The sequence below is a fragment of the Camelina sativa genome, chromosome 19 (genome assembly GCF_030686135.1).
Source record: "Camelina sativa cultivar CO46 ecotype springtype chromosome 19, ASM3068613v1".
In the NCBI taxonomy this organism is placed as follows: Eukaryota; Viridiplantae; Streptophyta; class Magnoliopsida; order Brassicales; family Brassicaceae; genus Camelina; species Camelina sativa.
In genome coordinates, this window is record NC_141898.1 from 2,831,134 (window position 1) to 2,856,103 (window position 24,970).

General features: G+C 37.5%; 7 protein-coding genes and 1 pseudogene across 8 annotated transcripts; 3 read left to right on the top strand and 5 right to left on the bottom strand.

Annotated features, from left to right (window-relative positions):
* Window positions 1–484: 484 nt before the first annotated feature.
* LOC104764362 (FIP1[III]-like protein) lies at window positions 485–4,433 on the top strand. The gene is made up of 5 exons (XM_010487880.3): window positions 485–1,189; window positions 1,365–1,491; window positions 1,590–1,685; window positions 1,767–3,725; window positions 3,889–4,433. Exons 1-5 carry the CDS (start codon window positions 693–695, stop codon window positions 4,273–4,275), a joined length of 3,066 nt encoding a protein of 1,021 aa, XP_010486182.2. The 5' UTR covers window positions 485–692; the 3' UTR covers window positions 4,276–4,433.
* A 191-nt stretch (window positions 4,434–4,624) lies between these two features.
* On the top strand, window positions 4,625–7,069 carry LOC104764363 (peptidyl-prolyl cis-trans isomerase CYP21-4-like). The gene is made up of 8 exons (XM_010487881.3): window positions 4,625–4,839; window positions 5,289–5,482; window positions 5,614–5,659; window positions 5,777–5,827; window positions 5,940–6,025; window positions 6,329–6,466; window positions 6,569–6,719; window positions 6,796–7,069. Exons 2-8 carry the CDS (start codon window positions 5,331–5,333, stop codon window positions 6,880–6,882), a joined length of 711 nt encoding a protein of 236 aa, XP_010486183.2. The 5' UTR covers window positions 4,625–4,839; window positions 5,289–5,330; the 3' UTR covers window positions 6,883–7,069.
* Window positions 7,070–7,558: 489 nt separating this feature from the next.
* On the bottom strand, window positions 7,559–8,400 carry LOC104764364 (agamous-like MADS-box protein AGL29 pseudogene; annotated as a pseudogene). The gene has a single exon (XR_015591702.1). The product of XR_015591702.1 is annotated as an agamous-like MADS-box protein AGL29 pseudogene (transcript).
* A 621-nt stretch (window positions 8,401–9,021) lies between these two features.
* LOC104764365 (aldehyde dehydrogenase 22A1) lies at window positions 9,022–13,197 on the bottom strand. The gene is made up of 14 exons (XM_010487884.2): window positions 12,808–13,197; window positions 12,642–12,685; window positions 12,292–12,396; window positions 12,045–12,172; window positions 11,820–11,942; window positions 11,567–11,720; window positions 11,221–11,324; window positions 11,059–11,137; window positions 10,892–10,987; window positions 10,644–10,781; window positions 10,070–10,285; window positions 9,768–9,959; window positions 9,517–9,660; window positions 9,022–9,429 (listed from the first exon to the last, which is right to left on the bottom strand). Exons 1-14 carry the CDS (start codon window positions 12,917–12,919, stop codon window positions 9,274–9,276), a joined length of 1,791 nt encoding a protein of 596 aa, XP_010486186.2. The 5' UTR covers window positions 12,920–13,197; the 3' UTR covers window positions 9,022–9,273.
* A 617-nt stretch (window positions 13,198–13,814) lies between these two features.
* LOC104764366 (putative E3 ubiquitin ligase SUD1) lies at window positions 13,815–17,665 on the bottom strand. The gene is made up of 9 exons (XM_087500883.1): window positions 17,360–17,665; window positions 16,579–17,154; window positions 15,965–16,468; window positions 15,684–15,871; window positions 15,258–15,605; window positions 15,033–15,184; window positions 14,792–14,943; window positions 14,565–14,711; window positions 13,815–14,467 (listed from the first exon to the last, which is right to left on the bottom strand). The coding sequence occupies exons 2-9, from the start codon at window positions 16,936–16,938 to the stop codon at window positions 14,063–14,065; spliced, it is 2,256 nt and encodes a 751-aa protein (XP_087357009.1). The 5' UTR covers window positions 16,939–17,154; window positions 17,360–17,665; the 3' UTR covers window positions 13,815–14,062.
* A 342-nt stretch (window positions 17,666–18,007) lies between these two features.
* Window positions 18,008–21,830, bottom strand: LOC104764368 (putative E3 ubiquitin ligase SUD1). Its single transcript, XM_019241225.2, has 9 exons — window positions 21,524–21,830; window positions 20,669–21,244; window positions 20,093–20,560; window positions 19,822–20,009; window positions 19,441–19,740; window positions 19,224–19,375; window positions 18,956–19,107; window positions 18,726–18,872; window positions 18,008–18,623 (listed from the first exon to the last, which is right to left on the bottom strand). Exons 1-8 carry the CDS (start codon window positions 21,734–21,736, stop codon window positions 18,765–18,767), a joined length of 2,157 nt encoding a protein of 718 aa, XP_019096770.2. The 5' UTR covers window positions 21,737–21,830; the 3' UTR covers window positions 18,008–18,623; window positions 18,726–18,764.
* On the bottom strand, window positions 18,234–18,620 carry LOC147920084 (putative E3 ubiquitin ligase SUD1). The gene has a single exon (XM_087503126.1). It carries the CDS (start codon window positions 18,618–18,620, stop codon window positions 18,234–18,236), a length of 387 nt encoding a protein of 128 aa, XP_087359252.1.
* A 1,664-nt stretch (window positions 21,831–23,494) lies between the features above and the next one.
* Window positions 23,495–24,832, top strand: LOC104764369 (uncharacterized). Its single transcript, XM_010487887.2, has one exon. The coding sequence runs from the start codon at window positions 23,626–23,628 to the stop codon at window positions 24,574–24,576; it is 951 nt and encodes a 316-aa protein (XP_010486189.2). The 5' UTR covers window positions 23,495–23,625; the 3' UTR covers window positions 24,577–24,832.
* Window positions 24,833–24,970: the final 138 nt, after the last annotated feature.

The following is a 24,970-nucleotide window of genomic DNA, read 5'->3' on the forward strand; positions in this document are numbered from 1 at the left end:
GTACAGTCATAAAGCCAATCAAACATACAAAACCATCACCTCCATGACATAAAGCCTCCGACTAAGCATTATTAGTTGTTATTTGTGTTTACTGTTTATCTTTTCAATCATATATTTGCTTTAGATTTTGGATTTATAGGTTTTAGTTTGTAATTTTTACCATTGGTGGTATTATTATCATTATAATAAAATGATATAATAATCTGCAATTGATATTAAATTTTACTTATTTATTGAAAAATAATTAAAATAAAATACTTAAAATTACTGTTAAAATTAATTATTGTTGAGAAATAGAATAATAAGGGCTTCAAGCAGCAGTTTTATATAGAATTTTATGGGCATCAAAAGTCAGAGTAGTCTGTAGTCTAGTGGTTCAAATGTTGAAGCACTGATGGGTGCATTGAAGTAGTCTTCGTGTGACCACAATCACACGCATAAAAATAATTATTATTTATGTTGTATAATTTAATATTATAGGAAAATAAAATAAATTACAATAAATTAAGAATTTAATCGTGTTAGGGTTTAAGGCGTTATCTGTCACTCCCAAATCTGTTTGGGGTTTATGCAACTCAACTCACTCAAGTGTTAAGACTTAAGAGAGAACTCTCCTCTCGCGTTATGGAGTAGATAGATAGCAACAAACCAGTAATTTTGGATTGTTCATCGAGTTTTTTTTTTTGTTCTAAATGGATTCTACTGATGACGATTTTGGTGAGTTGTACGTTGATGACAAGGTTCATCTGGGGAAGAAGAAGGGGAGTGATGCTTTCGCCGGCGGCGATGCAGGCTTCGTAAAATCGTCTGAAGAATCGGAGTGTGCGACGGATTCCGGCAAGGATATGGGTTTCGATGGGTCACTAAAGCCTGATTCGGAAGGTGAAACCAAGAAATTGACTGTGGTGGCTGAGGATTCGAGTCCGTGTGACGACGACGACGCTTGTGCTGTGAATCTGAGCGAGGCGAATGAAGAAGAGTCTGAGTATAGTGACAGTGATAGTGACGATGATTTGAAAATAGTCCTGCAAGACGACGACGATTCTAAAGCTGATGCTTGTGTTGGTGCCGTCGAACCTTCCAAAGCTTGCTCCTTTCAGAGACGGTGGACTGGATACGCTTCAGCTTGTACCGATCCTTCTTTAGGAATGTCTCAGTATGGATATAGTTTCTCTAACAATTGGTCCAGGTTAGTCACATTGGTGATAATCATAACATCTGATTGGGTGAATCTGTTGTTTTTAGATATAATCAATGTGTGTGTGTGTTTTGGTTTATTTAATGTGATTTGGAATGAACAATGGTTAATGTGTTTGTAGATACATGATATGTGTATTCTGATGTGTGTTTTCTCTTATGCTCAGGACACCTTTTGATGTTAATTTGGATCTGTTGGAGACTAAGCCATGGAGGAATCATGGTATGGATATCAGTGACTTCTTTAATTTTGGGCTTAACGAGCAAAGCTGGAAAGATTACTGTAAACCCTTGGTGAGTTAAACATGTTTTCGTTCTTGTTTTCCTATCATTGTGGCAAGGGCGTATTTTGGTTTCAACTTAATGAGTTACTTTTTCCTATTTAACTGAAGGGAAGAGCAATTGAGGTTGGAGGTGGAACTCTTGAGCGAATACCTTCTGTGGATTTGCGTCGTCGACGTGATTCAGACCCTGATGTAGTGATACAGGTCAGAGATTGATTAAAACTTGGTTTGTTATTTTCTTTGCTTTTTTTCATCTTCTATTGCTGATTAAATGTATGAAACCAGATCCCAGTTACTAATGATGTTGAGGAGACACCTGAAAAATCAAGGTGTGAGGATTCACATTCGAATAATGGGAAGGATTTGAATTCAGTCGATGATTCTCTAAAAGATAAAGCTTTTGAGGGGTCTCAAGATGAAAACACTGGAAGCTTCGATGGTGAGCAATCTCCTCCAACAGAAAATTGCTGCAGTAAGGAAGTAACAACACCTTCTGATAAGGAAATGATTGAGGATGAGAAAGAAGAGAGTTTTTGCAGTTCTGATGAGGCGGATCCATCCTCAGTGGAGAGGGAATCATCTCTTGGAGATCGCATTCGTTTGAGCCCTACATCTTCCTGTTCTGTTCGTAATAATGAGGAATCTGATGATTACGAAACAGAGTCATTGAAAGACAGTGCTACTGATGACCAACGTGAAGTCAGTACCCCACCACGACAAGCTAGACTTGCAGAACATGAATCAATTAGTATCGAAAGAAAGGAAAGGAATGGGACAATGCATTTCAGACACGAAAGATCTCACGAAGACTCAAGCGAAAAGCACTGTGGGAGAGCTGGCTATGCTGTACATGGGAGAAGAAAACACAGAATTGTGAAGGATGCATCGCCTACACCAGATCCAAGTTGTGGCAGAAATGTTCGTCCTCGACATGAAAGTTTGTATCGTGATTCAAACAAAAACCGGCAGGATGGACCACGTATTACATTAGAAATGGATGAGACTGAAGGTAAAGGCTTTCATTACTCAAATAGAGAAAAACGTCATGTTAGATCGTATCCATCTGTGTATCATGCTCGGCATAGAGAGCAGAGGTTTGGTTGGCGCAGCAACAACAAAGAATCATCACTGGGTCGAGCTTTTGGTCATTCTAATAGTTACAACTGTGAGGCGCGTCGTAAAGAGTATACCTCACATTCATCCTTGGATCTTAATCAGAGAAACTCTAGATCAAGTTTTAATGAAGAGGATGATCGATATGGTTGGCATCATTGTGAAAGAAAATATGGTCATGAAAGAAGTCCTGTCCGAGCCTATGAGAACAACAAACAAAGAAACGGGTATGATTGGCTAAGAGAACGTTATTATGAGGACTGTTTACCAATTACTGACATGGACTATAGGTACCGGTCAGAGTACTCTTCTCCATATGCAATCCATAACCTCGAACAGAATCGCGAGAATGATCTTCACTGCAGAAGAAGGGGTGATTACGATTATAATGTGCATCGTCATAGATATGAAGATGGATGTCACAGGGCAGAAAGTAGACTTTCCTTTGACAGGGAGATGCGTTATTTGGCTGAAGTGGAAAGGAGAGAATTTCAAGGGTATAAAAGACATGAGGAACTATCTGAAATAGAGAAAAGACACTATTACACTCATGATTGGCATCTTGATAGATTTGTTTCAGAGGAAGATGGTTATAAGTGCAGAACCCGAGATGCTTGGCCCTCACCGTCTTTATCTTTGAGAGATTCTTGGTACACAAATGAAGGAAAAGGTAATTTCTGGAGAGATGATACCAGGGACTTCAGAACAGTTGATGCATATGACAGCCAGAATGACCAGTATCATAAGGCTGCACCGAGAGATGGTTGGACGCAGAGTCGTGGTCGTAGGGATAATGTGAGCGTAAAAGATAGACTAAAGTATGCTGATGATTGGGTTGGTCCTGATAGAGGGAGATATAAGTTGGCAGATGACACTCGATGTTCAGTGACAGAAGTTAGTCATTGTGAGCATCCATCATATACTGATGAGATATTACTCCACAACATAGGAATACCAACACATAATCGAATGGCTATCAAACAAAGGTCTGGATACAAGAAGAGCCATATTCATGAAATTGATGAAAGAGATGAAAGACATCACAGATCCAAAAGGCTGAGGGGAGGAGATGGGCAAGCTTTCATCAAACGTCAGGATTCGGTTGACGTAGTAGCTGGTAGGCAAGGAAAGGTAAAGATGGAATCTATATGCTTTTAAACCTAGATTTAGCTAGTATAAGCGCCTTTCAGTTTTCCAGATTAAATCAATTTTTTAGTCTCCTTCCAGTTATAATTTCACTCATACATGACCCTTCTCATCTAATAATTTGTGTTTGTGTGTGTGTGTGTTTCAGCTCTCTAACCAATCAAAAAGACGATTCTCCAATGGCCAAGACACAATAGAACAACAACAACAAGATGGTCAGAAATCAGGAAAGTTAATGTGCAGAAGTGAAGAGAAAGCTGTGCGAGTTGGAAATACAAATAATGATAAAGAAGAAGGCGAGATCATAGAAGGAGAGACGAACGCGAAAGTTGTTGAAATAGACAACGAAAGGATACAAGCGAGTCTGAAGAAGATGGAGAAACGGAGAGAGAGGTTCAAGGATACCAAAATGGCGAAGACGTTAGAAGCCACATTCGAATCTCAAACCGAACCGAGAGCTAAAACCGATGTTGTTGTTACTACTAATCAACAAAGACCGGCTAGAAAGAGGCGATGGTGTGCAGCAGCAAGTTAAAAAAGTTGATAGGTTAACACAGTAGAGCGGTTAATTGATGGTAGGTTATGTATCAACTAGAAGTGGCTGCTGATCTAACAAAAGTCACAAAACCGAACAATTTGGCTGTGTGATGATCTTTTTTTGGATTTTGACTATTATAAAGTAGGTTTTAACTAGAAGATTTGATTTGACTTTTGACAAATGCATTCATATTGTAAACCGAAGACAATTAGAGCGTATGATAACCACTAGAACATAACCAGCAGGTAAGAGAATAAACCAGACCGAACCGAACTTCAAATTTTCGACTTTTGTTTTGTTTTGTTTTGTTTTTTTAATATATTTGGGAATAATTTTCGTAGCCGTCGGATAAGACGCGGCTGATCTGAAGCGTCTCTGCCAAAAACAAAAACAAAAATAAAAAAGACAAGAGAGGAGGAGGAGAAGAGAATTCAAACCAGTTTCCATCGACGAACGAAACGAGAGGACCTATTTTACAGTCACGATTCCTCCTCTCTCTCTCTCTCTCTCTCTCTCTCTCTCTCTCTCGCGTAGAGCTCTTCTTTCATCTAACTTCCCCAGGTGCGTTTTTTTCTATTTTCCAATTTCGAACCCAATCAAGGACAGGTCCTCCTTCCAATTCATTTGATTTTTTTTTTTTTTTTTTTTAAACTTTCGAAGTCTCTCTATAGAAAGATCCGTTTTATTATTATCTGATTAGAACATGACAAGCTGCTCAGAATATTATTTGTTAAAAATTTATTTCGATTTTGATTTAGAACTGTGAAAGTACTGGATCTGGAAGTTACTGGTTAAGACGAGAGGAGAAACAAAAGCGTTGATTCCTTTAATACAAATTTGCTAGCTTCTGAAATCGTGTCAATACGTAGAGTATTAGGGTTTCTCTGAGTTAGATCATTACGCAGTTTTTGAACTTGAATTGTAAACTAGATAGATACGAATCTGGAGTTTTTTTTTTTTTTTTTCCCATTGAGATTGCTTGTTACTTACCGCTAATTTATGGTTTGTAGACACACAAGTCGTTAGCTTGGAACATAAGTAGGGGGGGTGCAATGGCGAGGATAAAACCTCAAGCTCTTTTAAATCAAAGCAAGAAGAAGAAGACTCCTAGTCGTATTAGTATTTCCACTATTATCGTGTGTAATCTTGTAGTCGCTGTAGTCATACTCTCCTTGGTCACAACTTATCGACATTGGTCCCAAAGGTTTGTTTCCAATTTCCATCTCTGAATTTTTTTACTACTGCTTTTCATTACTTCTGCTGTGATGTCTCTTTTTTTACTATATGCTGCTTATAGCTAGAAAAGTTGATATTATTGGTTTATCTCCCCACCAGGTCAAGAAACACAATTGAACATGAAACTCAGAGTCAGCCATTTGAGGTACTTTTTTTATTAGTTTTCTTTTTTTTTTTGTCAATTTTGGTGAACTTCCGAGCGCTTAGGTTTTAGAGTTGTTGATATGTTACATATGTGATCTGGCTTTGCTTTGTGCTTCAGGACACAAATGCTGCATCGGAGCATAAGAGTTATGACCTTCCTGGTTATGCTGTAAGTTGATATATCTATCTCATCATTGTCTTATTATATGATCTGTTTCATCAGTATTTGAAAGTAGAATTGTTGATGTAACTTGCTTCTATAATTTCTGATCTCATTGTAGGATATAAACACATCAAAAGGACTTATAACTGTTGAACTCTTCAAAGAAGGTTCCCCTGAAGTTGTGGACAAGTTTCTAGATCTATGGTTAGTATCAGAAATTCATTTGTTATCATTTTAAGCTAGATAGATAGATAACGAAAAGTTTAGGGATTTGATTAAGCCAGGCCATGACTTTTTTCTTAAGTAGGAGTATTACTTGTAGCTTGATACGATTTTAGTAACGCCAGTTTCTTCGTTGATTGATTTTTAACCCTTGGCTCCTGTTGTACCCCTTCTTGGAGTTTAGAATATGGAACCTCATAAAAGAGAAAAAGGCTGAATCACTATTTGACGCTATTACAGCTTAATATGATAGTACAACTTATTCGTTGAGTATTGTTTTTGCAGTCAAAAAGATCACTTCAAGGGAATGCCGTTTCATCGGGTTATAAAAAACTACTTGGTACAAGCTGGTCACTCGCCGAGCTCTATACCTGTAGAAGAATGGACAGCTAAAGGAAAACTTCGTGGTCGCCTTCACACAGGGTATCTTTGCTTGTGCTCTGCTTTTTGGATTTTCATTGTACATTCATCATCTCTCGTTGATTTAAAGTCTAAAACCTACCTGTATGTTCTCTTGTTATTCAGCCCAAAACATGAGGCATTTATGTTGGGGACACCAAAAACCAAAGGGAACAACAAGGATTTTGAGCTTCTTATCACAACGGCGCCAATCCCGGATCTGAATGATCAGCTTATAGTGTTCGGAAGAGTCCTTAAGGGAGAGGATGTAGTACAGGTTTGATCCAACCGAACGAACCACACTCTCTTTTCAGTTTTATTCATGTATTAACGATTCAGTTATATCATTACAGGAGATCGAAGAAGTGGATACGGATGAGCATTACCAACCGAAATCGCCAATAGGGATCACTGGCGTTGTACTGAAACGAGAGATATGAAAATGAAATGAAAATCTCTATTCCTTCCTTCCTCTGTAAATGAGGCCCACGCCAAATCTTTTTCTTCATACTCACTGTTTGTATAAACCCTCTTTTTGAGGTTTCTCTTTTCTTTCCTATTTTACAGTTTCTTCTTGTTTTTGTAATTTTATTTGATCTTTCTCGAGGAAATAGAATCTTTGTTTGATATGCTTCTCTCCTTATATATGCATTACAACAACACAAATTTAGATGCCTAAAAATTACATAAGTAGATTTTATCTTTCGTTGTGATATACAAACTTTAAAACTATACTTATCTAACTCTCTCGCTCTTTTATTTTTCTTTAATAAAATACATTATTTCTTCTTATAACGCTACAAAGTTCTTCAAAAACTTTTAGAAAACTCTTAAAATATTCTTTTTAATTTTTTAAACAATTCTTAAAAGGTTCTCAAATCGTGGCTGTTAAAGAAATACAATATAAAATCTTGTTTATAATAATAAACAAACAAATTAGTTCATATATAAGCATCCAAAATAACTTTTGTGTATATGAGTGGAAATACTTAAATTGTTGGTGTACTTTTTTTTTTTAATTTTGTTAAAAAGAAATATTCAAAGTATAGACAAAATCTGTATAAAGAAAAGAAAACAAGTCTTCTACTCTCATTAGCAATTTTTAAGAAATAGGAATTTTTGGAAATAATCTATTGTTTTTAATAGATTAAAAAAAATAATCATATATTCTGCAAGAAACCAAAAATTACAAACTCACAACCCATCGATCATCAAGAAGAAGATTCAATCAATGATCTTGTAGCAAACACCTTTGTTACATTTCTATCATATAAAATAGATAACTAAGACAAAATGAAAGCTCCAAACCGGTCTTGTTATTTTTGATTCCTCACTTGCATAACTGCATGCTAACATCACTAGAGAGAACCAATAAAGAAGACGAAGCCTGCATATTATCACGGTTAATTTGGATGCCCACTTGCACTTTCTTCATCTTAGCTTCAAATTCCTTGAGCTCCTCAAGAGTAAACTCCTCAATGGGCTTATTAAACCTATCTTCTTCAGCAGATTCAAGCCACATGTGAAGATCTTCCCCATGTTTCTTCTCAGCTTCAGCTTCTTCGATGATGGAGTTGAGGCGTTTACATATCTTCTTATCTTGCCTAGCTCTGCTGCCTCTACTACTGTAGCCCGATGTTTCAAAGCTATCTGATTCTTCGAATTCACTCTTGAACCGTTCTGCAATCAAATCAAAATTCGGTTTCCCGAAGGAATAAGGTTTGTTTCCTGGAGAAAAGACAACAATACCAATCTCGGCGTTGCACAGAGTCGCAAGCTCGCTCGCCTTCTTGAACAAACCAAGTCTACGTTTCGAGAAGGTTACTTGCTTTGTGTTTGTGTCTTGCACTTGCTCCATCTTAATCTTTCTCCTACCCATTTTTTTTTTTTAGTGAAATGTTATGATGTGGTTGTAATCTATGTTTATGTGTAAATAAGAAGAAGATTGATTTTTTTTGTTCTCATTTATTTCTTTATGTATTTATTGTAATGAATGTGGAGAAAGTTGTCATTGGACCTCATCATCATATATGTGTAGTTTTAGTAAATTTTTGTTTTTGCATAAATTCATTTTTAGTAACTCCATTTTAAAATCTTGCATTGCCTTCTAAGAGCATTGAATAGTTTCTATGTATTCAATCCATATCCATAGACATTTAACTATTATTAGTACTGTTGTACTATTGGACCTCTTATATTAATTGGTAGTTTGAATTACCCAAGAGAAAGTTATCAAGTTAACAAAAGAAATTTCTTTTTGTGCCAAAATAGATTACTTTCACCCAAACAAAACTAAAGTAGTTTGACAAAACTAAATCTTACATAACTTTTTCATAAATTATTAACATTTATGTATTATTATATTATTATATTAAATATGTGTGATATTAAAGAATTTAAAAATAGTAATAGCTCTAGATATAATTAATTATAAACAAAGAGAAATTTTAAAATAATAATATTTCATTTACAACTCATATATATTATTATTTTGACAGCATTACAACTCATATATTAATTTATATTCAATTAATTTACAATTGCAGGTATACATTAAAATTAAAGTAATGAATGGAGGATTTGAAGAAACCAAAATGACAGTTTCCTATTATAAGCAAAAGTGCATTTCAAATATTTCACAAGTCACAAAGTCACAAATCGCCCTTCCCAGCCAAACCGAGTCTTTCTGAGGCTTGTATGTAAAACCCAAAAGGCTCACCACTAATAATAAGTAATAACCAAAAAATTAGCTTGCAATATCAGCAACTCAGGTGACGCATGTAAAGAGTAAAAATGTTTTATGTGGACACCAAGTTGTTCGTCATTGGTCTTCAGTGGCTCTTTCTAGTTCTGCTGACGTTAGAGCTCTGATCCGTAAGGAACTTGAGGACATCAATTAGGGATCTTAGCCGGTCCCAAATGTTGAGTCCGTAAAGTGTTTCCACTAGTGCCTCCTGGAATTCAAACGCGTTTTCTGCTACCGGGTACTGTGATATGACCATCACAGAGAAATGTTAACAAATAATTAAGATAATCAGATTAGATTTTCAGTGTTTGTTAAAAAAAAAACTTGCCTGAATAGGTTTTGGAATCTTGGTTTTGATGAGTGGCCAAAATCTATCTTCAACCACGGATTTCACGAGGCAGCATGCTCTTAGACCTTCTATACCAGCAAACCTTCCAAACCCACTATCTTTTACACCTCCAAACGGGAGCGACTGCAAAACCAAAAGAGAAAGTCTTACGCTTAATCATGGAAATGATGGTTAACCTTTTTTTCTCTTTTCCAGAGGTAAAATCCTAGGCTAAAGCCAGTGATGAGTACCTGGCACATGTAGTTTGATGCAAAGTCATTGATAGCAGCAACACCGCACTGAATCTGAGAAGCGATTAGTTTGGCACGACTTTTGCTTCCAGAGAAAACAGCACAGCCAAGTGCATAACGTGAATCATTCGCCAGCTTTACTGCCTCTTCATCGGTGCTGAATTGCATGATCGGCATTATTGGTCCAAAGGCCTGATTCTCACACATTAATAAATATCTTAAGAACTCAGAGTGTGCATTGTGTGATGCACCAACATGCAGCAACAGAAGCAAGACGAACCAATGAAGGTAAGGTCACATACCTCTTCTTTCATTATTTTCATGTTGTGGTTTACATTGATGAGAACAGTTGGAGGAAAATATTGTTCGACTGCATCTTCGCCTAGATGACCAAAGCTGCCACGGACTGCAATTTCTGCTCCTTTGTCTAAGGCGTCATTTACAAGGCTCTGTAGGTGCTCAGAGTGCTCTTGCAAACATATAGCACCCATGTCATACCTCCCAGTTAGAGGAGGACCCTGATGTAAAAGAAGGATTTCAATAAGAACATAGGAGAAAATTTGAGAAAGAGAAGACTAATGTGGCCGGAAGTAATAGATTTTTGGTTAACTCAAACGTCCACAGCATCACATATCACAATGCCAGTTAACCTCCTATGTGGCTTACATATACTAGTAGGAAACATAGGAATAGGATTCGAGGGTGGTGAAAACAAAACCCATTACGACATTTCTAATAAAGAGGCTGGAGTCAAGATGACAAACAAATCACAAGACAAACAAGTATCAGAAACCGCCTGAATTTCTGTTTATAATAAGGATCAAACTAAATGGCACGCAAATTGTTATACCGTTTATTTAATCACAGAGCACTTACAGCAGAAACTGACTTCACAATCTTGGTTACTTGGCTAATGAATGCACTGTAAATTTCTTTGTGAACATAGAATCTTTCAGCACCGGCACAGTTTTGCCCGCTTGACTGAAGAGTGCCCCTAACAGCCACTTGTGCAACCTATATTGTACAACAGAAGCATTAGTTTTATCAAGGGGACACCCTCCTTTTTCCAATAATAAACCATAAAAGCACAGAAGAGAGTACCATGACACAGAAAGAACACTTACATGTGAGACATCTGCGTCTTCACATATGATAAATGCATCTTTACCACCAAGCTCGAGAGTGACAGGTGTCAATGTCTCGGCAGCATTTCTCATTATCTGCAACATATTGCATAAGTACAACTCGTAATAAACTGATTAGAATGAAGAACCAAGTCTGAAGACTATACCATCTTGCCAACAGCTGTGGATCCAACAAATATCATTTTATCGACAGACGAGACAAGTGCTTCTCCGGTTTCCGAAAACCTGCAAAGAATGTGTTAATTGATGAAATCAACTTAATACCAACATGCATGCTAAGGAGAATTCCATAAGTAAAATACACAGACCCTGTTATCACATCGACTAGATTTTCAGGTGCTCCAACAGCAGCTAAAGCTGCCTGGATAATGCGGAAGTAAAAGCATCCTGACCAGCTAGCGTGTTCTGAAACCTGCAGAAAAGGTGTTTTAACTATCAGAAACATATACAAAATCTAAAGAAAGATATATGCTTTGAAGAATTCTAATCAACTTCCTCTCAGTGGTTGCATTGCTCACGATGTTAACATCATATAAACAGTAACATGCTAACTTATTCAAATATGGAATACATATGAATGGCATTGCCTTGGCAAATCTATAATCAAAAGGGTCAGCGAGCTATAAAAATAGAAAAAAAGACTTAGCAGTTTACCTTAATAACAATACCATTCCCAGAGAAGACTGCAGCCAGCATAGGATTGAAAATATTGTGGAAGGGATAATTCCATGGGACTATAGCTCCAATGACACCAAGGGGATGGAACTCTACTCTTGATATTTTATGAAGCATCGCTCTTCCTGAAGACCTGCAGACAAATTAAATTTGACTTGAAATCATCTCTGTGCAAGAATCAAGGAAGAACTACGATTCATACTGATATTTAAACATGCTATGATTGAATTACCGAGATTCAGGCTTTAACCATCGTTCGCCCTCAGAAAGAAGCCAAGTAATTTTCTCACAAGTAGTCATTATTTCTCCCAGAGACGCATCTACCATAGTCTTTCCAGTATCACGTGAAGAGACTCTAAATAACGGGTGATATATTAGCATCATTTGATAAAAAGTACCGAGAGAAAGCAAAAAGCTGTATATCAAACCACTCAGTAACACAGAAACAAATCCTTACTCGCATATAAGCTCTTGGTGTTCAATAATGTACTTCAAAAGAATCCGCAGAAACTGCCTTCTAAGCTTGAAGCTACTTTGAGCCCAAGTTTTTTGAGCCTTCCTTGATAGTGCTACTCGCTCCTTCACCTGAAACACACAAAAATGTAAATCACATGTCAGGATAAGGTGAATCGCCTAGAGAGATCCATTCGATTGAGATTTAAAGATAACATAAGTTCTTCACAGAAGGGACAGCAGTTACTAACCTCAGCGGGGGACAGAGCAGGGAAATATCCCAGATATTTCATTGTGGCAGGTTCATAGCATTGAACTTTTTTGTCTGACTGTTGGCTCCTTCCTCTCGGAGGAATCTAAAGCCAATGTCAAAGAGAACTTATGATTCAGTATGCTAATACACAAGAACAACTGATTTAACAATTAATTGGCTATCATGATAAATCAACTACAGTGGACAAATATGGAAATCATGAGTTAATTTTCATAGTACTGAGATGAATGACTGATACCTAAGTCCTAAACCAAAACAATAGGAGAATATATATACGACCAACAGCTTAAATCTTATAACAACAACAACGAGGATAGAAGAACTCACATAGATGAAGCTATTCTCCTCCGTCTCTTTCCCATGAGCCAACACTGTTTCCAAAATTTCATATTAAAAACCAATAAATCAAACATCCACGCAGTACTGAAAACAACCGAGCAAAAAAGCCATTAGAGGAAAGGAGGAGGTGGTACAGACAGAGAAGGAAAGATACCATCGGATGCGTCAACGTCAATGGAAGGAACATTGGGAGGAATGAGCATAAGAAGGAACTTGCAGATCGCGTAAGCGAAGGCGAGAACGATCAGTGGCCACCAGAACGGCATTTTTTTAAATGTTCAAAGATTCCTCCGCTAGGGCTTTGCGATTCCACCGAGGCGACAACGTCGAAGAAGGATAAATCTCGGCGTCTCCGTCAAATCGGAAAAATGGAAATAGGAATCAACGAAGAGCAGATGATGGATTTTTTTTAATATTCTCTGCTTTGAATCGCCTTTTTTGTTTGTTTTCTCATTTCTGGTTTTCGAGTCCACTGGAACTGTGAGAATGGTACGGGTGGTAATTTTTGGAAACTTTAAGGGTAATTTCAAGTAGAATTAAGATTAATTTTAAAAGTACTGCGTTACCCTTATAAAAACGAGCGTCCACGTTGAAAGCTACACGCCAAGAACATGAACGAAATAATTAATCAACACGCGACATATATAATATATGTGGTGCGTAATTGCGTTTGTTAAACCGAGTTAAAGTGTTTAAACCAAAAATTTGAACCGAGTGGTTCATATTGTTTCAAATTAAACTAAAATCGAAGGCTCCAAAGCGTAGAAAACTGTCAACAAGAATTCCATATCCCCTATATATCAATAAAGGAACATTTTGGCAAAAAAGCTAAGGTGTCACGAGGTGTCACCATTATAATATGAGAGGTGTCAGGACACTCTTTTTTTTTTGTCATCAGCTTTTAAAATTATTTACATTTATTTACCATTGTATTTTTCCAAAAATACAATTAACACCCAAAATTAAATTTTTATATTATCCTTTTTACTTAATTATATCCTTTAATTATATTTTCATAAAATCCTAAAATGAATTTTAAAAACCCTTTGTTCATATGATATAATAATATAAGATTGATATTATAATAACTCTCACGAGTTAAATTTTAATTATTATACAAATTTTTTTATACATATATACTACACAATCGAATTTTAAATATTTCAATTACCCATAAATATAATAGATTTTGTAAATAAAAATTACAGTAAAAATATTAAATAATTATTTTATACCGCACTATGTGCGGGTTGCTACCTAGTTATCGTCAAAAGAAAGACACTATACAACATGTCTCTACTCTCAAAATTTGGTTTCCTCTAATTACTGTAAAAGTGAGAAACCTAAAGATAATAATAACATGCATATCGACTTGTCTATGAACAGAAAGCAAAAAGAGTCCTTGTTGGTCATACTCCATAGATGATTATCCTTTGCTCTACATCTTCTTCAGTCAGATTGTCCACTCTTTCACCTACCAGATATCGTTCATTGAAGACCATCTGGTGAAGGTAGATAATAACATGACGTGTTAGCTTCGCCATTAACCAGACCGTGATCAGAGCTAATAACGCCGGCCAAATAAATCGTTCAACAGCTGAGTTGATGCTTTGGGGATATCCAAGCAACGGGAACAGAGCCTTGGCAAGCAGGTAAGGGATGGAGAGTGTAGTTAGGAGTGTGTTTACGATGGAACCAATCACATCTCGAAGCAGCCACATTGAAGGAAGTCTATTGATCCCCACGGTTCTGATTCTCTCAAACTTCCCCCGCCATGCCTTAGTCGTAAAATAGCTGACTGGTGTGAACATTGTCTATGAGATAAAGGAACAAAAAGCAAATACATTAGTTGCTCTGCAGTAGAAAAAAAGCTCAGGCCTTGTTTAAATCATCGTTTCATGATTTTCTTACCAGAAAGGTCCATATGTGAAGCACCACTACCCCAATTAACCAATCTTGGATCAAGAAATAAACCGCTGATTCATTTAGTGGCACTCGTGATGGGATGATGATCATAAGATCGATAAGTAGACCAAGCAATCCCGGTATGACAGTGATCTGTTCATCAGAATTTGCAAAAGGTTCTAGAAGTCATACTTCCCAAGAGGTTTTGGTGGAAATGGAAGTTCTTTTCTTACCCAGATGGTGAAAAACAGGCCATTTCTTGTCCGTATCAAGATATACTTGAGAAGCAAATCCGTTCTTCCCTTCTGAATATGATCAGATACAAAGCAAGTGCTGATATAGATTCTTCGCAGGATAAAACATCCAATCCAAAAAGCACAAAAATCTACAATAATCACGAGATTTTCAATTAGAGACTTAAAAAGATTAGAAGCATATAGAAGAAAAAAGGTCTAAGAAAAAACAACAACAAACCGTCATGTTTGACTCCAAATCTTAGCATGATGAAAGAAATAGAGTGAGAGAAAATTCTTCCCGCCAAAATAGGCAAAGCCATGAAGGCTGTGCTCATGAGGAACAAACTCAAAGCGGCTAGCACCAACATCAATGCAATCCTCGGAAGAAACCTGAAAGTGCAACTTGTCACAACAGTTCTATGACTTTATGAAAATATTGTGTATTTCTATTAACTACCTTTACCTGTCATCTCTTTGGTCGTGATCCTCATCTTCAGTATTCTGATATTCATGCATAATGACCACTGAGCCTTCAGCTATGGAATACAATAGAAACATTCCATTAATATCATATGGCCTTCTTGGTTCCATCATTGGTCTCACATTCTGATCAGCACGGTGAAAGCCCTCTCCTCGGGGATTTACGAGCAAGAAATCTCTCAGCTGAAGCCAAGAACTAACAGTTGTAATCCAGTTGTGAATTACGATTTGGATAGCTGGTTTATTTTGATCGATTAACCATTCGATACCGTATCTTATTAGGTTGATATAAATTGAGTATGCACCAAAAAATGGCTTTTCTTGGGTAACCCTGCGTTTTGGTCAAGATACAAGAAATTAAAAACGATATAAGGTAAGGACCAGAGGGAAGCAAACGCACCAAGCTTACCATAAATCAAGAGGGAAAAATGATGGGCTGATACGAGTGATTGCTTTAATTGGTAAGTGAGCCAAAATCACCAACAATACCCCATGAGAAGCCAGCACAAAGAAAGTGTAACCAAAATTCAATTTGGTGATCTTGTACTCTGGATCTGTGACATCTAGGAGATACCAAAAGGCTCGTTTATGAATGATCTGTAAAGAAGAAGAAAAAATAAGGAAAATATAATTCTAATAAAAGAACAAGATCCGTTGGGATGATAGTGAAACAGAAATTTAAACTATTACCTTCTGGATGAGTTCCCTGTAAGAGTCTGCAATTACCAAGCAACAGAACCCTGACCACCAACGAAGGATCAGTGTGAAGTGTGAAAGAATCTCAAATCTTCGGGAAATTGTGGTTCCAAACAATGGGGAGGTGCAGATTTCGAGCCACCATCCAATCATCCAAGGCAGAACACAAATTTTGAAGCACAAGACGAGAGCATCCTTAACGAGAAACAAGTTTTTGCAGGCTTTTACTGAGAAACCCCACAAGAGACATGGCAATATCACTGTTATGAAGTGAAACCCCAGTGAAAACCACCTGACTATGGCTGGAAATGAGTAATGACGAAGAGTGAAGAGGAATCCAAAGTAAGCATAGGAAACTGACAGCATCATTATGCTTCCAAGAATAACAGGAGAGTTTCCGAATAGATAGCTGCCTCCAACAGTTGCTAATACAGTCCATCCAATCAAAAATGGTATAAGAACAAAGAGGATAGACACATATACGCTGATGGCAAGACCCTATAGGGAACAAACAGGACTTGTTAGTTGTTACTCAACATTCTTTACTATAGTTATTAAGATGCAGGAACGAAGAGAATTGATAAACAAGCGTAAAACTGGAAACTTACAGCAAAGGCATCATCATCCATAAAGAAAAGCAGCCTCCGGATAACCCCAAATTCTTGAAGTGGCGCATTTGGAGGAAAACGTACTGGTCGACCAGGTTGCCCCAAGATATAGAAAAGTTTATAAAAATACCAATCACAAAGGATCTTCGTATATTTGAATAAGACCTTCACAACTTCACCAATAACCCCTTGTAGTTGTAGTAGTAGTAGGTTAAAATTCTCAGCGTGAACCCCATCAGGAAATCCCATGAGATTTAGATCTCCTACTTCCATCCTCAGAATAGTGACAATGGTCATGAAACACACGATCATAAGGCTGTATAGCAGACCAACACACAAAGAAGCCGAGTTGGGAGACATCCAAAAACCATTCTGGAAGTCAGCAGCAAATGCTCGTCCCAAAGGATGTAAAGAACTGCAGTAAGTGTTGAAGAGGATCACCAGAATCCAAGGAACAATCAATTTCAAGTAACGTACAGCTCTCAATAACAATCCAATCACAAATTCGTTAAAGGGAAGCCTCTCCGGAGCATTCTCGGAATAAACCGGAACAAAAGAGTAGCTACGCCCACAAACCTGAGGGTGGAAACAGAGAGTAACAAATTCAAGAACCACACAACTTTGACATAAACGTTAATTAAACCCTAAAATCAGCCCAAGTTAACATCTTGCATCAGAGATTCTTCATTAAACCCACAGAAATAGAGAGAAATCGGTAAAAAACTTAAAACCTCAAAACCTAAAAACAAAGTTCTTGGAAAAGGGTAAAGTAAGCAAAAACCTCGCATTTCTTGTATCCGCGACGATTCAGCCAAAGAAGAAGACAATCTTAATGAACATACTTGATAGACCCACGACACAAACACGGATACCTCAATGGGTTACCAGGCTCCTCCGGTGATCGACAAATCCGGCACAATTCTTCATCTTCCTCGTTCTCCTCCGTGTCTTCCGCCGGAACATTTTGATCGCATATCGCCGGCGAAACGTCCATCTTTGGAAATGCAAAAACCTCTTTTGCTCTCTCAACTTCCTAAAGCGGCAAATGGCATAGTAGTGGTAACAAACCTTAAAACGAGTATATTATACTAATAATTTTTTTTTTTTGTAAGTGTTTTATTGATTCATCTGTTGCTTTTGTGACAGCTACAGCCTACAGTGTTACAGTACCCCGTACAGGATGAGTTTGTACGTTGCTTCAGGAATAGTTCTATTCTATCTATTAATTACCACGGTCAAGTCACACTTTTACCAGAGTAAAAAGTACGTTTTTATTATAAAGTGAGTCTTTTGCCATTAACAAACTAACTTCTTTTCTTATTTCATTTCTCCATCTGTATAGATATTAAGTGATTACCATATATAACAGTTTCTCTTAATACTACTTTTCTCTAAAAATAACTTTGAGAGCAACAAAATAGAACGCATATTTAAAAGGAAGGAAAATTGAAATGTTAAAGACGTACGTCAACAAGAATTCCATATATATCTTGTTCAAAAAAAAAGAAACTATACAACATGTCTACTCTCAAAATTTGGTTTCCTCTAATTACTGTCAAAGTGAGAAACCTAAAGATTATAATAACATGCATATTGACTTGTCTATGAACAAAAAGCAAAAAGAGTCCTTGTTGGTCATACTCCTCCATGGATGATTATCTCCCTTGCTCTACATCTTCTTCAGTCAGATTGCCCACTCTTTCACCTACCAGATACCGTTCATTGAAGACCAATCGGTGAAGGTAGATAACGACATCACGTGTTAGCTTCGCCATTAACCAGACCGTGATCAGAGCTAATAACGCCGGCCAAATAAACCGTTCGACAGCTGAGTTGATGATTTGGGGATATCCAAGCAATGGGAACAGAGCCTTGGCAAGCAGGTAAGGGATGGAGAGCGTAGTTAGAAGTGTGTTTATGATGGAACCAATTACATCTCTAAGCAGCCACATTGAAGGAAGTCTATTGATTCCCACGGTTCTGATTCTCTCAAACTTCCCCCGCCATGCCTTAGTCGCAAAACAGCTGACTGGTGTGAACATTGTCTATGAGATAAAGGAAGAAAAAGCAAATCTATTAAGTTGCTCTGCAGTAGAAAAAAACATCGATCCGTCCTTGTTTAAATCATCGTTTAATGATTTTCTTACCAGAAAGGTCCATATGTGAAGCACCACTACCCCAATTAACTAATCTTGGATCAAGAAGTAAACCGCTGATTCATTTAGTGGCACTCGTGATGGGATGATGATCATAAGATCGATAAGTAGACCAAGCAATCCCGGTATGAAAGAGATCTGTTCATCAGAGTTTGCAAAAGGTTTTAGAAGTCATATATACTTCCCAAGAGGTTTTGGTGGAAATGGAAGTTTTTTCTTACCCAGATGGAGAATAACAGGCCATTTCTTGTCCGTATCAAGATATATCCGAGAAGCAAATTCGTTCTTCCCTTCTGAATATGATCAGATACAAAGCAAGTGCTGATATAGATTCTTCGCAGAATATGACATCCAATCCAAAAAGCACATAAATCTACAATCACGAGAGTTCCAAAGAGAGACTGAAAAGGTTAGAAGAAGGTAAAGAAGAGGGGGAAGAAGATAGAAAGGTCTATATATAAGAAACAAGATGAAGAAACTACGACACACCGTCATGTTTGATTCCAAATCTTATCCTGATGAATGAGATAGAGTCAAAGAATACTCTCCCCAACAAAATTGGCAAAGCCATGAAGGCTGTACTAAAGAGGAACAGGCTCAAAGCAGCTAGCACCAACATCAGTGCAATCCTCGGCAGAAACCTAAAACTGCAACTTATCAGAACAATTCTATAAATTATTAAAAGTTTGTTATATCAGTTAATTACCTGTCATCTCTTTGGTCTTTAATATCTTCTTCAGCATTCTGAGAATTATGCGAAATGACCACAGAGCCCTCAGCTATGGAATACAATAAAACCCATGAATTATCATTGAACTCCCTTCTTGGTGGAGGCACTACCATCAAGAAATCACTTAGCTGAAGCCAAGAACTAACAGTGATAAGCCAGTTGTGAATTATGAGTCGGAAAACTGGTTTAACTAGTTCGATTAACCAATGGGAGACGGATGGTAGTAGATTGAAATAAACTACGTATACACCAACAAAAGGCATTTCGTCGGTGACCCTGTGTTTGGTTCAATGTACAAGAAATTAGAAATGATATAAAGGTAAAAGGTTGAGAGGGAAACAAACGCAGAAAACTTACCATAACTCAAGAGGGAAAAATGATGGGCTGATAAGTGTAATTGCTTTCATTGGCAAGTGAAACAAAATCACCAACAATACCCCATGAGACGCAAACACAAAGAAAGTGTATTCAAGATTCAGTTTGGTGATCTTGTAGTCTGGATCTGTGACATCTAGGAGATACCAATAGGCTCGTTTATGAATGATCTGCCAAAAGAAGAAGAGAATGAGGGAATATATGATATAAGAGTAAGGCTCTGTTGGTATCAAACACAATTGAAATCTATTACCTCCTGGATAAGTTCTATGTAACTGAAAGCTATCATCAAACAGAAGATTCCTGACCACCAGCGTATGATCATCATGGCTGGGAATTGTGAAAGAATCTCAAACCTCTGGGACATTGTGGTTCCAAACAAAGGGGAGGTGCAGATTTCAAGCCAACATCCAAGTACCCAAGGCAGAACACCAATTTTAAAGTACAAGACGAAGCAATCCTTAATGAAAAACAGCTTTTTGCAGGCTTCTACTGAGAAAACCCACAAGAGACATGGCAATATCACTGTTCTGAAGTGAAATCCGAGGGAAAACCACCTGACTATGGCTGGAAAGGAAGTTGACAGCATGATTATGTAACCAAGAGTAACAGGCGAGTTTCCAGGTAAGTAGCTGCCTCCAACAGTTGCTATTACAATCCATCCAATCGAAAACGGCAGAAGAACAAAGAGGATAGGCACATAGACGCTGATGGCAAGACCCTATAGGGGATACAAACAGAACTTGTAACTCAACATTCTTTATTATGTTTATTAAGCTAGTTAAGAGAATTGATGAAGTAGAAAGATAAAATCAAATTGGGAACTTACAGCAAAGGCATCATCATCCATAAAGAAAAGGAGCCTCCGGATAACCCCAAATTCATGAAGTGGCACATTTTGAGGAACAAATAGTAGTAATCCATGAGGTTGGCCGAAGAGACGGATGAATTTCACAAAATACCAATCACAAAGGATCTTCATATATTTCCCTAAGATTTTGACAACTTCACCAATAGGTCCTTGTAGTACTAGTAGGTGAAGAAGATTCTCAGCGTGAACCCCATCAGGAAATCTCATGAGATTGAGATCTCCTACCTCCATCCTAAGAAGAGTGACAGTGGTCATAAAACACACGATCATAAGGTTGTACAGCAGACCAGCACACAAAGAAGCCGACTTGGGAGACATCCAAAAACCATTCTGGAACTCAGCAGCAGATTCTCGGCCCAAAGGATGCAAGGAGTAGCAGTAGGTGTTGAAGAGAATCACAAGAATCCAAGGAACAATCAATTTCAAGTAACGTACAGCTCTCAATAACACTCCAGTCACAAATTCGTTAAAGGGAAGCCTCTCCGGAGCATTCTCTGAATAAACCGGAACAAATGAGTAGCTACGCCCACAAACCTGAGGGTGGAAACAGAGAGGGGATTTTAGACATATATGTGTTGCAAGATTCTTCCTACAACAGAGAGTAGAAATTAAAAACCACAAACTCGACATTAATGTTAAACCCTAAAATCAGCCAAGTCAAAACCTTGCACCAGAGATTTCTTCTTCAGACCCACAAAACAAAAAAAATAGAGAGAAATCGCTAAAACCCTTAAAACCCAGCAATTAATGTCAAAACCTCAAAACCCTTGATAGAAACAAAGTTGTTGGAAAAGGGTAAAGTAAGCAAATAACCTCGCATTTCTTGTGTCCGCGACGATTCAACCAAAGACGAAGACAATCTTGGTGGACATACTTGATAGACCCACGACATAAACACGGATACCTCAATGGGTTTCCTGGTTCCTCCGGTGATCGAAAAATCCGGCACAAATCTTCATCTTCCTCGTTCTCCTCCGTGTTTTCCGCCGGGACATTTTGGTCGCATATCGCCGGCGAAACGTCCATCTTTGGAAAATGCAAAACCTCTTTTTTTTTTTTTGGTTCTCTCTCTCTCTTTCTAGTCTCTTCTTCTCAACTTCCTTAAAGCGGCAAATGGCATAGTATTGTTTAATATACATAAACATTAATTAATGTTTTTTTAATTAAGAATAGATGTGTTTGATTCCTCTGTTGCTTTTTTTGTTGACAGCTACAGCGTTACAGTCTACGACTCTACGTACAGAAGAGTGATGTTTCGACGTTGCCTCCCTCCCATCTATTATTTAATTACCACGGTAAAGTCAAACTTCTTACCAAGGGCCAGAGAGTAAAAGATCCGTTTTCAGTATTAATAAGAAGGTAAAAAAATAAACAACAACAGTGTGTGGTGGTTCTTGATTTTACTCTTTTTAAAATAGTAAAATCCACAATTGCGAATAACGTTTCCAACTCTTTTTTAATAATATTTTAAATTTATTTTTTTTAAATCCACCAAAGCCCATTTTGTCTTTACTCTTTAGTACTAGTAAAGTAAATTTATTTTTAAATGTGCCGATTTTTCGTACTTTAGAACTACAAGACAAAAATTCCTAATCAAAACTTTAACAATATTATATGAAATTCATTCATAATGTCGGACTAGCTTGTAAACTAACAAAATTAACGTTTTTCCCTTTCATTTCTTCATAAGTTTAGATATTTAAAAGTTATTACCATATAACAATTTCTCTTAACACTACATTTCTCTAAGAACTCTTAAGGGAAAAGGAAGATACATTTGAAATGGTGATGGTTTTTAAGGTAAAACAAAGACGAAACAGAAAAGTGCTTAAGACGTACGTCACCAAGAAATCCATTAATCTCTTCAAAAGTAAGACACTATACAACATGTCTCTACTCTCACAGAATTTGGTTTCCTCTAATTACTGTCTAAATTAAATAAAACATAAACATTGCTAAAGATAATAACATATGTCTTGATCGACTTCTAGTCTATGAACCAAACAAAAAAAGCAAAAGAGTCCTTGTTGGTCATACTCCATGGATGATTATCCCCTGCTCTAGATCTACACTCAGATTGTCTACTCTTTAACCCACCAGATACCGTTCATTGAAGACAAGCTACCGTCTGCAGCAGAGCAGAGTGTTGAGTACAACAGAGTGACCTTCTACGTTGCTTCCTATCTAATTATTACTATGGTAATTAATCTCAAAGTTTTTTTTCTTTTTACCTTAGTTAAAGTACTAGTACTTTTTATTGTCCATTTTTAGTATAACAAAGCCAAAAAAATAAAGGGCGCGTGTATTCCAACTTTACAAAAAAAAGGAAGTTGTTGTATATTGTAGAATTCTTATTAGTTTCAAATTTCAAATGTATCTGATGACTTGAAGTCCAACTAAGCTGATTTTCGATTAAACGGTACTATTCAAATAAGTCCGATAAAACACTGTTTTCATACATTATAAAATTTTTAGAGTAAAAAATCTCAAACTAACGTGTTCAATTGTTTTTCCAAAAAAGGTCTACAACTAGTGATTAAAGGAAGAAAATTTGAAATGGTAATAGCTATGTTTTTTAAAGCCATACTTTTAGAATTTAGATTTTGGATTGAATAAAGGAATAAAAAGGTTTAAATTTTTAAATACAAGATACGTTAAAAGGTTAAGTTGACGTGTTGACCTACTTTATCGCAAAAAACTTCACATTTTAATTAGTAAGTACCCCTGTTTTAAGAAAACACGAATGTTACAATTTGGAAAATTGAATCGCCGCCATTTACGTTCATCCAATCCCCATACTATTTTTTTTCCATTTTTTCATCTATTTGTTCCCTTTTTATCTTTCATAAACCTAAACTTTTTTTTTTCTTTTTTTCTTCTTCTTTCTCAACGGAAGAGAAAAAAAGAAAAAAAAAATGGAGTCGAATAAAACCTTTCTTCGCATCATCGTGATCGTCACGGTTTCTACTTTGGCCACGATCTTTATAACCCCCGTAGAATCCAAATACGTCGGCTCGAGATCTCTACTCCATGTGTTTCCACCTTCCTCCGAATCAGAATCTCCATCTCCTGCACCAGCTCCGGGACCCGAAGTTATGAATCCGATCACTAGTCCGGCTTATTCTCCGGCTGATGAGACAGATATAGAAGACTATCCCGCAGCATCACCTGAAGCTCCCACCCCGGCTGAGGCAGATATAGACTCTCCCGCCGCATCACCTCAATCTCCCACTCCGACGGAGTCAGACATCATCGACTCCCCCGCAGCGTCACCTGAAGCTCCCACTCCGGCGGAGTCAGACATCGACTCCCCCGCGGCGTCACCAGAGGACTCGAATCCACCGTCTGAGGAAGATGATCTCGAGACTTCTTCTTCTACTTCTCCATCTGCACTATCTGGAATCGACGTTTTGAGTTTGGCCAAAAACATTTTGAATACGCCATTGTTGTCTCCGGAGATCAAAACCATCTGCGGCAAAACCGACTTCCCTCCGTTATGCGAATCCTCCGTTAGTCCTCTGTTAACCGCTCAGCTGAAACCAGACGTGTCCTCCGTCCTCGTTCTCGCGATCCAAGCTTCGGTCAACGCGACCAGAGCGGCGATGGCCATCGTAGAAAAAGTAGCCGCGGATGATTGCAAGGAACTGTACGACGACGCCCTTGCGAATTTGGAAGACGCGACTAACGCCGTTAAGTCACGTGACTTTGCCACCGTTAACACTAACTTGAGCGCGGCGATGACGGACTACAGCACGTGCAACGACGGCTTCGAAGAAGCGGGAGAGCCTAACCCGTTGACTGACGTGGGCGGCAAGCTTACGAAGATGGTTAGTAACTGTCTCGCTATCTCTACGTTGATCAAGTGATAAGATACGACGGCGTTTTGAATCGCTAGAGAATGTAAAGTGTTTGTTTTCTTTAAAATTTGGGGCTTGGACTGGTTTCTAACGTGGTACTACGTCGTTTTCATATATCTAAAATTCCAAGTTTAAAGAAGGAAGAACGTGAAAGCTTTTTTAAGCTCATGTTGTAACGTTTACCCCTCGCTGTTGTATTGTCATACGTGGATCTCTATTTCTTGTGAAACAAATTAGAGTGCTATATATTTATTTATTTTATTTATATATAAGTAAATGTATGTGTAGAGATAGTGTGACACTGTGACTCATGAAAACATCAATTAAGCCCACAAAGTTTATTTTTCAAAAAAAAGAAGATAGTGACTTTTTTTGTTGCACCAGTCACCCACTCCTTCTTACT

Bases quoted from the DNA above. Each gene is read 5' to 3' on its own strand.
- LOC104764362 (XM_010487880.3), top strand. From the start codon at position 693: ATGGATTCTACTGATGACGATTTTGGTGAGTTGTACGTTGATGACAAG. The intron at 1,190-1,364 runs GTTAGTCACATT...TCTTATGCTCAG, and splicing joins TTCTCTAACAATTGGTCCAG to GACACCTTTTGATGTTAATT. The intron at 1,492-1,589 runs GTGAGTTAAACA...ATTTAACTGAAG, and splicing joins AAGATTACTGTAAACCCTTG to GGAAGAGCAATTGAGGTTGG.
- LOC104764368 (XM_019241225.2), bottom strand. From the start codon at position 21,736: ATGGACGTTTCGCCGGCGATATGCGACCAAAATGTCCCGGCGGAAAAC. The intron at 21,245-21,523 runs GTTATTTGCTTA...TTCCACCCTCAG, and splicing joins GCGGACACAAGAAATGCGAG to GTTTGTGGGCGTAGCTACTC. The intron at 20,010-20,092 runs GTAATAGATTTC...TTCTTTTGGCAG, and splicing joins ACATAGAACTTATCCAGGAG to ATCATTCATAAACGAGCCTA.
- LOC104764363 (XM_010487881.3), top strand. From the start codon at position 5,331: ATGGCGAGGATAAAACCTCAAGCTCTTTTAAATCAAAGCAAGAAGAAG. The intron at 5,483-5,613 runs GTTTGTTTCCAA...TCTCCCCACCAG, and splicing joins TATCGACATTGGTCCCAAAG to GTCAAGAAACACAATTGAAC. The intron at 6,720-6,795 runs GTTTGATCCAAC...ATATCATTACAG, and splicing joins AGGGAGAGGATGTAGTACAG to GAGATCGAAGAAGTGGATAC.
- LOC104764369 (XM_010487887.2), top strand. From the start codon at position 23,626: ATGGAGTCGAATAAAACCTTTCTTCGCATCATCGTGATCGTCACGGTT.
- LOC104764366 (XM_087500883.1), bottom strand. From the start codon at position 16,938: ATGTCTCCCAACTCGGCTTCTTTGTGTGTTGGTCTGCTATACAGCCTT. The intron at 16,469-16,578 runs GTAAGTTTCCAG...TGTTCCCTATAG, and splicing joins TGGATGATGATGCCTTTGCT to GGTCTTGCCATCAGCGTATA. The intron at 15,872-15,964 runs GTAATAGTTTAA...TCTTCTTTACAG, and splicing joins ACAGGGAACTCATCCAGAAG to ATCATTCATAAACGAGCCTT.
- LOC104764365 (XM_010487884.2), bottom strand. From the start codon at position 12,919: ATGCCGTTCTGGTGGCCACTGATCGTTCTCGCCTTCGCTTACGCGATC. The intron at 12,686-12,807 runs GTATCTTTCCTT...TTTTGGAAACAG, and splicing joins TGACGTTGACGCATCCGATG to TGTTGGCTCATGGGAAAGAG. The intron at 11,943-12,044 runs GTAAGGATTTGT...CCCGTTATTTAG, and splicing joins CACCAAGAGCTTATATGCGA to AGTCTCTTCACGTGATACTG.
- LOC147920084 (XM_087503126.1), bottom strand. From the start codon at position 18,620: ATGTTCACACCAGTCAGCTGTTTTGCGACTAAGGCATGGCGGGGGAAG.